General features: G+C 35.1%; 1 protein-coding gene across 1 annotated transcript in view; it reads right to left on the minus strand.

Annotated features, from left to right (window-relative positions):
• Window positions 1–672: 672 nt before the first annotated feature.
• Window positions 673–16,043, minus strand: part of LOC138304808 (laminin subunit beta-1-like) — a 32,931-nt gene continuing 17,560 nt past the window's right edge. Inside the window, exons 16-28 of the mRNA XM_069245108.1 lie at window positions 15,513–15,712; window positions 15,084–15,180; window positions 14,432–14,623; window positions 13,805–13,985; window positions 12,785–12,969; window positions 11,683–11,918; window positions 10,771–10,953; window positions 10,362–10,538; window positions 9,694–9,869; window positions 8,602–8,743; window positions 7,195–7,371; window positions 6,071–6,227; window positions 673–3,883 (exon numbers count right to left, since the gene is read on the minus strand). Coding sequence (XP_069101209.1) covers window positions 3,744–3,883; window positions 6,071–6,227; window positions 7,195–7,371; window positions 8,602–8,743; window positions 9,694–9,869; window positions 10,362–10,538; window positions 10,771–10,953; window positions 11,683–11,918; window positions 12,785–12,969; window positions 13,805–13,985; window positions 14,432–14,623; window positions 15,084–15,180; window positions 15,513–15,712 — 2,243 coding nt within the window. The 3' untranslated portion in view covers window positions 673–3,743. The remainder of the gene's footprint in view (window positions 3,884–6,070; window positions 6,228–7,194; window positions 7,372–8,601; window positions 8,744–9,693; window positions 9,870–10,361; window positions 10,539–10,770; window positions 10,954–11,682; window positions 11,919–12,784; window positions 12,970–13,804; window positions 13,986–14,431; window positions 14,624–15,083; window positions 15,181–15,512; window positions 15,713–16,043) is intronic.

The raw sequence follows: 16,043 nt of genomic DNA on the forward strand, positions 1-16,043 counted from the left end.
AGCCAACTTTGTATATGGTATAGCTGGTTGTTTTGCAGGGATTATAATTAAGTTTCATTTGTTTTCATACCAAATCTGACTTTCTGACTGACAGATTTCTTTTTCTTTGTATACTAAAAAGAAAAAATCCAAGAAATGGCGTTAAAACTTGACATTAATATGACATCACAATAGAGAAGTCAACGTTGCATATTGATTTAGAAAAAATAATCCTTTGGAAAATCAATGGAATTGTACGTTTAAAAGTATGTGGTGTTATCAGTACTGGGTAGTCTGAAAAATTAATTATAAGCATTGATGTCACTATTTTTTAACTTCATCGGGTAATGAAAGAAATTTAATGCAAACTTTTGTGAGAATCTGCTACACGGATTCACACAGTTTGCAAACAAAATTTCTTTCATACCCAGATGAAGTTAAAAAATAGCGACAACAATGCTCATTGCTATGATTGTGAAAATTTGATCTGCAAAATAATGAGAAACGGTTAAATGATGATACTTCCCTTAAATCCATATCAGGAACATTTAAATCGCTAACATAGGATTTTCCAAATTTTTAGATCAAATCGCGAAAATTTTGGTCAGCGAAAATAACCAGCTATATGGTATCCAATGCTTAGTGTGTCCAGAGGATCAAACATCACAAACAGAAAATAAACAACAAACCACATTGTATGATAAGTCATAGCTGGTATTTTAATACAACTGAATTCACATGATGGGGATGATTAAACACAGGTAATATTGACATATAGACCAGACATGTATAAAATATATTACCATAGGTACTGGAGGGTCTGTCATCCGTATACAAGGACTCCCTAGGGTCCCCTACACACACTAGGACCTCCAATACCACACTGGTAATTCTTTAGACACACATTATAGTATCAATTTTATAATATTCTTTGGTACACATCAATCACCAGTTTTCTTGTATTTTTTTTATTTATTTCAATTTGGTATAAAAAAAAAAATCACCAGTTTTCATGTAAACAATTTTAACAGTTAAAAGTTTTAAATTTAAAGCTTTGAGGTAAAAAAAAAAGAAGAAGAAAATTGATAATGTGATAAAAGAAACTGCTTTACTTTCCATCACATAAAACAAATAGACACAGCACAGCTATGATCATTAATTTGAGCATCAGCGCCCCACTATAAATGGGTATATGGATTTCTATGTATCAGTATTGTAGGTTTTAGGGAAGGGGTCAATGTAACAGACAGATGAGACATTAAATGTGTTGACTGGCAAATCTACAATTAAAGATCAAAGTGAGATTAACACCGGTATCATTCTGAATTTTAAAACAGAGTGAATGGTCTCGAGAAAGGACAAAGATTAATTCATTGTTTAGAGAGAGTTGAACATTGGCATTATATTATGCAGACAGATCTAGAATAAATACTACACGTAATTATACACTTAATATTGGTAGGAAATGAGTACAAATAACTTGTTTTACAAAAGAGACACTAAAATATTTGGTGGGCAATGATAACTTGGCGAAATCAAAAGAATCAAAACACCTTTTTTTTCCTGACAGATAATCAAACATTTGAAACCAGTTTAAAAATACAGATGTATCAAAATTGTTCATATAAAAATGAATTATCATTTTACTACAACAAAAGAACATTAGCACCATTGTATTTGAAGAGATTGACATTTTCATCTATTGTACTTGTGTTACATCAATGTAATGTGTTATGCCCATCAGATTATGAATTACTGGTACATGCTATTTGTACAACCTTATCAAGAGCAACAATAATTCAATTTAAAGACATCATTTTCTGTCTTGAAGATCTTGAGTCTTGAAGCAAGATAAGAATGAAATTACAATTTAAATTAAATTTTGTTCGTTTAATAAAATATTCAATAAAAAAATTATATACACTTATTCATAATTTAATTGCCGCGCCGAAATATTTGTTTTTTCAGCAAGGTGCTTTAAACACAGGACTGACAGACACACACATGTACTATGGAAGATGAGCTAGAATTTGTCTGATAAATAGAAAAGAATAAAAAAAATTTAAAAAAACCCACTGACATTATGAGAGGATGAATTGTTCTTGATAATACATTGGATTTGTCTTAACCTTTTGATTTATAATAATTACTTTTTACACACAATGTCCTAGGTATAAGAGGGATACATACATACTTAATTATGAGATACGTGAGCTAAATGAACACAGCAGAAATAACATACAATACAAAACGATGATTATATATATATATAAAAATTGATGACTTTAAAAATGGTAATAAAAATTGTCATAAGTATATACACTAAACTGATAATCATACATATTAATTACACAGCCCCATGAGATATAATATCATTCACTGGCCACTACGATAATGTAGTGCTACGTCATACCCGGGGTACAAGGGGAGGCATCAGAGGTCGAGGTGACCTTGACAATCACCGATTACTAAGGTATGGAGTATAGAATGATCATATAGGTTACAGCAGCACAGTCATGACCCGAGATAAGGTATGACTACAGGTCATGTAACTAGGTCGACATGTCCCGTTTTTAACCTTTCTAATATAAAGGTATAGTTATACCTGTAGCATGGTTACAGTGTTATTGTTATATCATATCCATCTAGAGTCCCTGATGTCACAAGTGTTTGTATTTAGGTCGCTCCATCATAACAGCAAATGGTATATATAGGTCACTGTAATCCTGCCATGACCCACATACTTTATATAACTATAGATTCTAAATCTAGGTCGCTGCTTCGCCAACATGACCCATATACTGGATAGTACTATAAATTCTGAATCTAGGTCGCTGCTTCCCCGACATCACCTATATACTGGATAGTACTATATATATTCTGAATCTAGGTCATTGCTTCCCTGACATGACCTATATGCTGAATATGACTATAGATTATGTATCTAGGTTACTGTTTCCCTGTTGAAACCCCTTATACAAGACTTTATAACTCCTCAGTAATATAGGTCACAGTACCATTGGTGTAACCCGTTGAACAGGATATTCACTAGGATTTTCTTAAAATATACAACATACATGCATTGATGAAACTTTTCATACAAATCGTGACATTCATAAATATTTTGTCAATAATTTGAACTACAAATGCACATATTTGTAAATAACCACTAAAATGCGCCGTAGGAAAAACATCCTTGATCATACGAACCAGTAAATGTAAAACTTCCCCAGAAATAAAAAAAAATTACCCGAACAAAGGATGATAAAACAAACCAATGTGTAAAGTGATAGCTTTCATGATCGAAATGTTGTTCTCTTTCGCAAGACATTGATACTCTGTATCACAGCAAAATCTAAACGATGAATTTTTTAAAAATTTGTGCACATAGCGGAACTTGACATTCAATATCAGGGGAGTGCTGCGCTTTACTGCAGCTAAAATAACTGTCGTTAAAAATATTGTTCAACAAAATGATGAAATAAATAATATTCTCATCACAACAGGTTCTCCTCTACAAAAAACTGCGCTAAACACATATATATATATAAAATTAAAAGATCCGCGACATTCTCACAACATAACATAATTATAAACAACCAGAGTCTGTCGTGAACAATCATCGTAGACTGGGGGACAGAAGAAAGACGGGATAAACAGGGGGAGTACCATGGCACAATACGAACCTACAACTCCTCACATGCAATTGAAGGTATAGGCTTAATAATACAGCATTCACATATCGCTAGGGAGAAGACACATCACTAAGTTTTACACTTGAAATAACTATCAGACTTGTCCCGTATTGCTTGTAGATATTCATCCATTCGAATATTCAACACTTCAATGTCTGTAGAAAGTTTCTCTAATCTTTTCTTGTTTGTGTTAAAGTTGCTATTCATTTCTGAAAATCAAAGAAGAAATTATAAATCAAATGTTCAAGGGAAATAAATAAGATATTTATATATCAAACATTCAAAAATTTCCATCACTATTAAACCTATTAATAGGTGAGGTTTATAACTAGAACTGTCGCCAGAGTGAATTACTAATACCCCCCAGCTGCACAAATTTAGTAATAACTCCATCAATAGGGGATATTACAGAGCCCTATATAATTTACTCAACTCCCCTTTATGTCACGGTTCTCTGTACCAAATTTTATCAAAATCTTTCAAATCCTTTAGGAGGAATTTGCCGGACAGACAGACAACCCTATTCTAGTATACCCCACTTATCTTTGTTGAAGGGAGTATAATTATGTATTTTTGGATACTCATCCGCAAAATTTGATAACACATAAAAATAAGTTGGTGAGTTTGTAGTAAAATACCGAGCCATATTCTGTGTACCGTAAAAACTTGTGTAATTTGCGCACTTTTTCTGTACAAAAATAAAATTTGACGTTGGGGGTGCGCAAATTACATTGATAGAGTAGTTTTAAAAAATTTACGGGGGAAAAATCTGTCCATTCTGAGGGGCTGGCGATCTATGAGTGTTGAGGTACCGCTCTGTGTATAGTAGCCATTTTATACAATAAAAGGTATTAATGATTGTAAAAACAATGCCTCACCTATTATAGTGGATTATCTATGGCTAATTAAAGTGTTCAAGTTATGACCACGATGTCTTGTTTACATGATGTCTTGTTTACATTTGCCCCGAGAATTTCAATGGCGACTGACTGAGAGCATGGCTTCTACTGACAGCAAGAGATGTATACCCTGTACACCTCGTAGTGTAATGGGACAGCCACAATCAGTGACTTTGGCCGGGTCAATGTAGTTTACCTGTATTTTTTTAGGGGAGAGAGACTGTAGAGAAAGTCTGTAGAGAGTGTGTGTGTGTATACACAAACATGTTTACCCCGGCTGCAGGCCGTGTGCAAAAAGTCAAAACACACGTGGGATTTATAAGATGCCTAAACTGACCTATATTTAGGACTTTCAATAAGTGGTTTGCAATTTTGTTACTGCAGAATTAACAAGCTACAAGGTTAGTGACATATTCAACCGTTTTTTGGTGTATATAATTAGCCTTTAGCTTTGCACATGAAACTCCGTAAGGCCCGACTGCAGGCCGTGTGCAAAAAGTCAAAACACACATGGGATTTATAAGATGCCTAAACTGACCTATATTTAGGACTTTCAATAAGTGGTTTGCAATTTTATTACTGTAGAATTAACAAGCTACAAGGTTAGTGACATATTCAATCGTATTGATAAATATAATTAGCCATCAGCTTGGATCTGGTACCGTACAGGTAGTGAGTTTACTCACAATGTGATTGTTGCAAGCTAACGTATCCTCTAGCCGATTGCTGTTGATTGTTAATGATCTCAATCACACCTAATTACTTATTGTGACAATTTTAAACAAATAGATTCTAATCTTTTTGAATATTCCTGATTACTATTCATGTGTAATATCTCAAAACATTGACATGTGCATGGAGTACGGCGAACCGGACCGCCGATGTTTTGGACATCTGCAAGATATTTTAGTTTCAGGTTACGGTGGCCAATAAAAGAAAACAAACACAATGTGGTTTTAATATGTTATTTCTTCTTAATACAACACTTCTTTGTGCAAGTTTTCAAGCATTTCTGGGGAATATTTTGCATTGAAATCGTCACCTTTATACATCGATTTTGGGACTCCCTGGACATCGTTTATCCCAAAAAAATTTGATGCGCAAAATATACTGATAGTAGATTTCTTTCAGCATTTTCAATCCTAAAAAGTACCTGCGCAAATTACACTGGTGCGCAAATTATACAAGTTTTTACGGTAATTATACCTGTACAGTATGTAACTAAATCGAAAATTACACTGACCACAGCAATTCAGTGTTTTTGTTATCATGGCAACTAAATTTAGTGTTTTATGTCTAACAATTTGTTCATGGCTATCAAATTTCACATTTCATATCTGTATGACTACTGCACTCTGTTAAGATAAATTTTCACAGCGATGAATTTCCGCAATTTACAATTGACCTTGAAATATGCTAAATTTAATCGTAAGTGTAAAATTGATTTATCAAATGTATTTTGCCCTCGACATGCTATCGATATTTTGTATCCCCTACCTCTGAGTTTGCTGAGTTTAGTTGTTGTGTCCCCTGCCAGTCTGTCAGCTTTATCCTTGAGCTTCTGAGCCCGCTGTTGGGCTACGGACGTCAGGTTGTACTTGGTGTTGAGTTCGTTGGCTGTGGCAGAGTATTTGTTGGCTAGCTCATCAGCTTTCTGTAATCATACATGGAGAAAAGATAATTACATCACACTCTATTACTATATACACCCACATAAAACCTTGGCAGTTCAAATAAGGAATCTTCTATAACTTCTTTGAAAGAGCATCTGCTAATAATATACACACATCTATTGGATGATTTTACATCTATTTCTTTTATGGACACTATGGGATAAGGAAGGAATTCTAACTGTGTGGACAAAAAAATTGTCAAATTTTCGAGGCGATCTGCCCCTTTATCAAAACATACAAAACGAACCCGATTACATGAAAGGATATGAACAGAAATGCGGGACAAAGTAGACAAATATTTAACAATACAGCACAGTGGAGATGGACACTATTCATAGATCTGATGACAAATTATACAAAAGTAATCGAAAGAAAATCAAACAACAGACAGAATCTATTTAAAGATCTTATGACAAATCATTTAAGTGTTGAACATCTTTCAGTTGGCATTCATAGCGAATATGAATTGCAAACTGGGCAGAGGCAAATTCCCTGAAATATTTACATTTGGTTTCAATTTTATGATGAAATCCCAAGGAATTTTGCATCTATAATGAATTAATCATTTGTTATCGTCATGGATGGAACAACCATTTGAACAGCCGTTTTCCGTGATCGCTGGCACGACAATTGTGAGGTCACAATGATAATGATGTCATAATAAATGTTTGAAGTTAATAGACTATATGAATGCAAACTGTGTTTGGTAAGGTAACATAGTGGGACCGCAGTGAAAATGTAAATATACAGGAGTAATAATAATCAAACAACAGACAAAATTGACCATTTGATAGGAATTGAAAACCCGGGTATGGATACCATGTAAATATTTAACTGGAATAGCATCTATTTTTAATCAATAATATCCCGCTTCATTAAGTCTACATGTATCCATCGTACACATTTCATCAAATATGGTTACTAAAAGTGGACAGGATTAGCACTTACCATTTCGGCAGTAGTGGCGAGGGTAGAGGCATCGCGAGCAGCCTCTTCAGCTGTGATCACCTTTCGGTCGTTACCGATGTATTTGTTACTGAGTGTGATGAGCCTGATACGAAGCTCCTCCAGAACCCGTAGAGACTTGTTGGACTTCTCTGCTGCAGCAGCTGTTTCTGACTCAATCTAGAATTCAGTGATTTCAACATTTTTAAAACATCAAAATCATGCTTCCCTAACACAATTTAGGGTTTAATTTACTTGAGATGTTATTCTGTATTTTAGTTCAGGCTCTGATTTCTCAAAACAAACTTAAAGTGAACAGTCGGGCAAGGATGGCTAAAGTCGGTAAAAATGGTGTGAATGTATCCAGTATAATTTCTTATGAAATGGAAAAATAAAATCTCTCGTTAAAATCTGTCTTCGTACGAAGAAATCAATTTAAAGTATGGAAATTCTAAAACGTCCTCCCGGCTCACTATGTCCGTGGTTACATTTCCACGCAGCCTCGCTTTCAATGATTTCAACTTTTCTTTACTTTAATGGTCAGAACTGGGAAACTAAGCAGAACTTGACCGTCGTATTAATGTGTGAGAACTTTTGGAAGGCCAATGAACGCATTTAGACTGGTTTTCTTTACCCGACTATTCACTTTAAGTCAAAAACTGACTTAAGTCATAATTTTTCATATAAGTTAAAGAAGGAGACAAACTTTTGACCTAAGTCTGTATTTCTATTTTGAGAAATCAGCACTAGATCTTATTTAAAATTTTGAATGCCAAGTTGAGTAGAATTTACTGTTCGTTTTAAAGAATTTTCCTAAATTGTTTTCCTAATGTTTCTCATCTGTTATGATGAAAACCACTCAGCTATTATTTAACGTTCAGGTTGGAAAGTATGGTTTGTGTAATGATGTTACACAACCAGTGAACATTATGTGTGATTGTCTGATGAAGGTATACACAAGGTACCACTTGTCGAAACGTCACTGTCTGTATAACAGTATCATTACATAAAACACTCAATCTAATTAAAATTAGACTTGAAATTCCTTTAGATACAAGATCTAACAATGCCCCGTTCGGGGTTACCTCAGCATGAACTCTGGCCTAGCATCAGAACATCTCAGGCCATACTGTATGTAGCTAGTAGCCGTTTATACTACCGAGAGAATCAACAACACCAAAGACTTCGTAGGCGATACACTGTTTGGCTAACCGTAGGGGTCATGCTGAGATAGCCCTGAACAGTGCATTGTTAGATCTTGTATTGGAGCATAACATAGAGCATTGTAGTGGAGCAGACTTACAAGTCTAATGTTTATTGGATGAAAAAACACTCAGCTATCAATTAAAATCTGAGGTAATTTCTACACATCAGCCTCTGACCATGCTGACTAAATTTATCCCTGTTTACCTGTGTTAGATCTCTCTCAGCATCCGAGATGTCGCTGTCAGCCTGGTTAATGGCACGATCTGCAGCCTCCTGGGCACTAGTAGCACTCTGTAGGTTGTTCAGTACATCTTCTGCCTTGCCAAGTATGGAGTTGGCATCAGCCCTAAGGACAAGTAAAATAGAAATGATCCATGAATATTCTAAACAATTGATCAATTTTCCTGCTTTTCCATCAGATCTTTTTGGAAAAACCTGGTCAGATTTTAACATCTGTTATAAATGGTACTAAAAATGTTTGCTTGGCATTAATGCCAACATCCACCATATATGAAAGTTGGAAGGGGACACAACAGGATTGACATATAGGTTTACACAATTCCTATTCCTCGCACTATTTCATGGCATGATGAATGTATTGATTGCTTTATATTACTGGATCAAGCTTTATATAATAATTAAATGTCTGAGTGATTTAAAAAGATATTGGAAACACTTAGAGCTGTCATTCTCATAAATTTCAAGTATCAATATATTGAAAGGAAAATATCACAATGTATCGATATATATCGAAACAATGGTGTTGTTTGAGAAAAGGATGAAATCTGGAACGGTGGTTTTGTGTATTACATAATCGGTTTATGAATGAAAACAAAGCATGTCACTCGGGAACTATTGCTGAGTATTTCATATATCATTTGTGGTAATTGAGAAAAATTCATTGTCAGAGTTAAAAAACACAGTTGTTTTACTGTAAAAAATAACATATAATTCGTTAGCATTTGAAATTCCAATTTACTAGGTCATAGGCAGGTCATCAAGTACAATTTCGGTCATTGTATCTATTTCGGAAAATAGAAATCAATATGGTATTGGAAGATGAGAATCGTCAATACATAGATATCGTCTGTAACAATGACAGCTCCAGAAACATTTGCTTTTACATTGACACATTAAAAATAGCGAGAAAGACCAAATACAAACATCAGGAAATCAGAATAAAATGGGACAAAATTGAAGGGCACAGAACAGACACTACAAGCCTGTCCAATTTCATGATCCGAAAATGAAAATATCTTAAAACTTCATTTTTATTTTATTTAAACTGAAACTTACTCTGCCATTTCAGCCTGATTTTTGAGTTTCTGAGCCTTGTTCAGGTCGTCACTAGTGGCATCAAGGATGACATCTATATTTTGTAGTCCCTGGATGGTTTTGTTGATTTCATCAGCCAGAGCCTGGATCTGTTCTGGATTCAGGGAGATACTCATGGCCAGTACTTCCTCAGCAATCTACAGCAAATATTCAAGTGTTCATTTAATTGCTGTGCTGCCATAACAACATGCATGTGCCACTCGTACTGCTTTTCACAATCATAGTTTTCTGATCTTAGGTTTTGATTTTAATATCAGTACAGTAGTTCATGGATAAAAATGACTCCATTTTCTCAGACTACTGTAAACCAATCTATCTTTGATACATATTTATTTTCTTCAACAAAAGGTATGGCATTAGGTCAGCTACTTCACCTACCATTGTACTATCAATGATATGTAGTACATATTGATATGCAATTTATAGTTGCTTGAGGTATTTAAGATTTGAGTAATGGTAGAATCAAAGATTTCTAAGATATAGGTTGACTGTCACTGATTGGTTTTAGCGTAAAATCATTTGTTAAGCAGAAAACATTTCAGAATTGAGCTTGAAGACACAGTGCCATCCTGATTTGTTCAGTTTATGATCCACTTGAAGGTGAAATCTGTGAATAAAGACCCACTTACCTGTCTGATTTGTTTCGGAGTACCAGTCGAGGGTGATAAAAAGTCGGCTACTTGATTAAGGAGCGTCTCTAACATCAGACGTGCTGACTCGGTCTCGTTCTTGGCACGGAGAGCAGCGTTGTAGGCCATTGTCGCCTCGTTCTTAGCTTCCTCAGCTCCACGCTGTACAGTGTTAATCTGTAGTGTATGTAGGGAAAGTATAGTTATGTTCACATTGAGCCATGGCTTATTATCCTGAGAAATCAAGCAAACATATTTGAAAATTTATTTTACAAACTGAACGTAAATGTAACAGATATACATATATATGTATAATGTTAGCTTATTCCACTCCACACTTGTACTGTGGATTATTTTTTGAAATTATTTTTGCATTATAAACTACATGCTTAATATAATGTTAGCTTACACTACTCAGGAGGTTGTTAGCATCCTCTTCTTTCATGGCTAGCAGACTCTCAGCATCCTTGGCCAGTTTGATGGCATCCTCGGCCTTAGTTACAGCCCCATCGTCACATCCTACACCACCACATTTATCACAACCACCTCCACCACAGATATCGTCACAGGGATCTCCACGGCCGTCACAAACCTACAACAGTACCGAATATCGTTACAAATTGTTATGTTTTGTATGGCCTTATCGCTAATGAATTGACATCATTTTTACATATCACAATGACAGTGGATTAACATCCACTTACCGGTACATTAAATAAAATTTATGATTTTTGATCTACAATGTATTACTATGCTTATGCTTCTTATTAATTCAAAATATTTTATGAAAAATTTAAAGAACACTTTTTCTGAGACATTTCTGCAACAGATTTATCATTCTTTTACATTGTTAGGAATATACATCCCCTGTACATGCACCTAGTCTTCACCATCCATGATACTCCAGGGGTTACTATCACTGACGTTATATCCACCCAATTACAGGCCTGCAGAGACTTCCTTTCAATTTTACAGAGAGAGTAACACCCAACTTTAAAGCAACACAATCAACTAGCTGACTGTACTGTTGTACAATTCCTTCGATGTGCCTTCAGTTCTACTACGAGATAGACCAGGGGTGGACATGACGCTGCTGGAGTATCGGGGATGAGTCCACACAAGTCTAAAACTTCAATACTTTGTTTTATCCGAGGTGCTTCATTGGTACAAACAGACGTTTTACTATTTATTCAAGTATGCTTAACCTGAATACTCAGATCATTAGAAGATTTACCATGGGCTCACATGAGTTTTGACTTGTGTATTTCCAATTTTGATTGAAGGATTAAATGTCCCACCCCTCATAGCACATTAAACTCACCATTTCATTGATATCGGCTATCCTGTTAGACAAACCACTGACAGAGGCATCAAGGCTAGCCAGGTTGTTCCTGTTTTCCTCGATCTGGTTATCAAACCTGTCCTGTCCGTCGGCCAGCAGCTGTTCCGTCTCCTGGCGGATACGTTCAGATTCCCTCATGGTGTTTTCGGTGCTATCGATTTTGGCCTGTGCCATCTGTGAGCGTTGCTGAGCTTCTTTTGTGATGTTAAAGGCACCTGAAAAAACCCCAAGAATTACATGTTATTATAAGTATCGCCCTTACTGCATTCTCGATTTATTACATAACTATAATGGAATTTTTTAAAACATATGAAAGTAAAACATCTGAATCCCACACCCTGAAATGAATACTGTAACAATTAGGTGTGTTGAGGTGATAATAATTGCCTTTATCTATATTCAAAGATTGTTTAGGATTAGACTTATACTTTTTGAGAAAAAGAGCAAAGTATAGTTTAGCATCACTTAGTTTAACAGCTCCTGCATCCCTGGGCCTGAAATGAATCCTGCAATAATTAGGTGTGTTGAGGTGATGATGATGTCATTCAGCTATATCTAAAGTTTGATGAGGATTGGATTTATAGTTTTTGAAAAACAGAGCTAAACACAAAACTTTAAAATGAAATGTTTACGACAACGCCGCTGCCGGAAAAGTAACAACGTAGTATCGCCTTCGCGAATTATTGTCACAGGTGATACAAAAATCAATGTGACTTTTAATCAGAAAATACTAGATGCTTATATTTCATATAGATTATGATTTTTTTTTTCATTTTTCTATTTTAGTGCTAGTCTATTCATATTCTATATAAAACTGTTTGTATTCTCTACATAACATAAGTATATGGTACAAACCTATTACATGTATTAGTAATGCACAAATTAATCACTGCAATAAGCATTTTCAAATCAATTTTGTACTAAAATTCGGTTTGCACCAAAATGTGTAATATTTACAGTATATCTTCACTAAATGTTGCATTAAGCCAATTAACTGAAATTCCATAAAAGACAAACATGTGTTTTAGATATCACATCTCAACTGTAACAGTCACTGATTGTTCTATCACTGAGTACTAACCTTCCACATCCTTGGCACGGATGGCCGAGGCGTTTTTGACGAGCTGGTCAGCCTTTAACTTGAGGTCATTGACGCGTGTCTGAAGTGCCCGGATGTTATTGTTGCCCAGTCGGATATTGTCCATCCTGTTGTCCAGGCCTTGTTCTGTTCTGTCCAATCTGTCCATGCTCAGTGTAAAGTTTTGTCTACAAGTGTAATAGTATACACTATCTGAATATGAATAACAAACAAGAGGCCCTTGGGCTTTTGTCACGGTATGACAAATATGTTACGACAAATTCATGGTTTAACATAGTTATTTTCATTCCCCGTCGAAGTTTCCTAGAAGATGTCTGCAATATGTGTATAATAAACTATGCTTATAACGAAGTGATTTTGTTGGTCCACAGAGATTGTTATAATCATATCTTACTGTACATACATGAATATACTCCTTTTTTGCCTTGTCTAAGCCAGTTTTTTGCCAATAATTGCTTACACGTTGCCAATAATTGCATACACGTTTACTGTTAAACTTCCTATAAACCACCATTTATTGAACTTCAATTAACATATTCAACATGAATCTTGCTGACCATGTTACATCAGGTCTAATCAGTATACCATAGATTCTGAAAAGTACTTTCATATCTTGAGCATATTTAACTCCATTTACCATGAATATCTTGAGCATATTTAACTCTGGTTACCATGAATGAATGAATTAACTCTGGTTACCATAAATGAATGAATTAACTCTGGTTACCATGAATGAATGAATTATGCAAAGAAAATTGTAATAGCTTTTCATCAGCTTTTCAACCAAGCCAATTTTCACCAAAATTAATTTCCTTTTGCCTACATTTATAAGATAATTAGATTATCATGTGGAAGATGTGATGAAACATACATCTGATACTTGTTCAAGTTCTGCAAATAATACAAAGATATATCATCCAACATTATAAATACTAGTTTGTGTGAGTACAACTTCAATCAGCCTGCCTGAATTCCTCTCTGTCAGACTTTAAGGCTATATACCTGAGTTGCTGAAGAATATCGTCGAGATCTTTCATATCGGTAGACGCTACGCTGGCATTGTTGACGATCTGTCGGATCTCGTCCATGTTTTGCTCCATCTGTCTGAACTCCTTGTCGAAGGCCCTCTCAGCACCTGTAGTTTTTATCCTTGTAGCATCATCCAACAGCTGGGAGGTTTGAGCTGAAAAAATTAGCATTAAAATAATTTAAATGTGAAGGGAAAGAGAAGTGATTTTTGTTTTATTAACCATTACAGAATACCGTGTCAAAACCAGTTTTTGTGTAATCTGAATCCTTCAGTATTTTGGCTTAATTATATGGCATTTTCCTTCTGAATTTAAACTTTTTATTAACTTGATCTTCACTGTTGTGATTTTCATTTGCACCAATTGCAACATTAATATTAAAATCTATTGTTTACTAAAGTTATTAGATGTACAAAATATAATACCCTATGTTTGGTACATATGGTAGATCCAAATGTCCTTATTTTGAAACCATCTGTGTCCATAGGGAGGGTATTATGATTATATTTCTTGATTTGGAGATTTTGATAAGAATCGTTCATTGAATGATTGATAACAACTAACCCAACTCCTCTTCATCTACCACATGTAAAACATTTACCAGAGAGATCGCGGATGATACGGTCCCAGTTGTCGAAGCAGTCTCCACATGGTTTACAGTTGGGCAGTTCTCCAGTGGTGCCTCTCGCACAGCGGTCACATTTGTAGCCAGTGATACCGGTCAGACACATACACTGACCAGTGCGGCGGTCACACTGGGTCTGACTGGAGCCCTGACCATCACAATCACAAGCTGTAACACAAATATATGAAATAATGTACAATGCTTCAACTTATTCATCAATGGCGACGCATGCATTTGACTTTACTAATTCAAATGTTGGAACAGTTCATTATGAATTTTTAGGAGTGAATGAGTTCGCAGATACTCTTACATTTATATTAAAAATTTGGCTAGACTAGCTCTCTATCAGAAACAGATGTAATCACCAAATATTTAGTTTTGGTGACTCTACTTCTGTCATAAAAGACATCCCCGTGTCCATGTGCTTTCCAGATGACTCCTTCAATCAATTACATGATTATAGTACTAATCCTATGTCATGATTATGTAGATAGATGATAAGGTAATTGTCAATAAATTAAGTTTGAATAGTACTTGTTGGTACATACACTATGTGTATATATTCAAACAAAACAATATTTTGATCTTGCTTGAATCGCTAAATGACACTACGTAATAAAACACTTACGATAGCACTCTCTAGTCGGGTCACCCCAGTAGTTAGCTGGACACTCGCTACAGTCTAAACCACCGCGGCCATCTTTACACTGACACTGGCCATCAAACTGTAACAAAACAGGGAAATTATTATTCACAGACTAAGTTACGAAGGAAGCATGATATTTACTCCCATAACTTATACCAAGTCAAAGTCAAACTTAGATACAGCTTTAGAAGCAACAATCATGAACAACCTGTTCTACAATGAACTGTATAAATTATTTCTAAAATGATTTTACATTTTCAGAAGTTTCAGAAGTTCCAAGGAATTTTTTTTTATCTGCTTAAGTTGATTTTCGCAAACTTGTATTGAATTGGAAATTAGAAAATATATTAGCCCCAAGAGATTTACAGTATCATATATATATACATATATATGAGATTATGAATATCCTACCTGGTTACACTCGGGGCCTAGAGAGCCTTCAACGTCACAACCACAGGACGAACAACCTTCCCCACTGGTGATGTTCCAGAATCCAGCAGCACAGCGGTCACAACTAGTACCCTCCACATTGGGCAGACAAGGACACTGGCCAGTCTCTCGGTCACATGGGCCGCTATTACGATCCGTACCATAAATATCACACACACATTCTGTAACAGAAGCAAACAATGTTTATAGTCTTTAATCTTGATATCTAAAAGTAGAGTGAGAATTCAAATATCTTATCCTTCCTTTAATGTAAGAACAAGGATCTAATCAATGTTTAAAGTTTTCAACAGAACAAACAAATGTATATACGGTAGGGATCCACCATTCATCCACATATATTTTGAAATCTTTTCTACTTGAATTGCCAGTGAGACAAAACTGTCTCCACAATTTTCTGTGACAGGATTGGATGGATATAGTTAGTACTGTAAGCATCATATTTCCTGAAGACCCATGAAAAGCATATAACTTATTTTATCAAAATTTCCGTTA

This window comes from Argopecten irradians, chromosome 12 (assembly GCF_041381155.1).
Source record: "Argopecten irradians isolate NY chromosome 12, Ai_NY, whole genome shotgun sequence".
Lineage (NCBI taxonomy): Eukaryota > Metazoa > Mollusca > Bivalvia > Pectinida > Pectinidae > Argopecten > Argopecten irradians.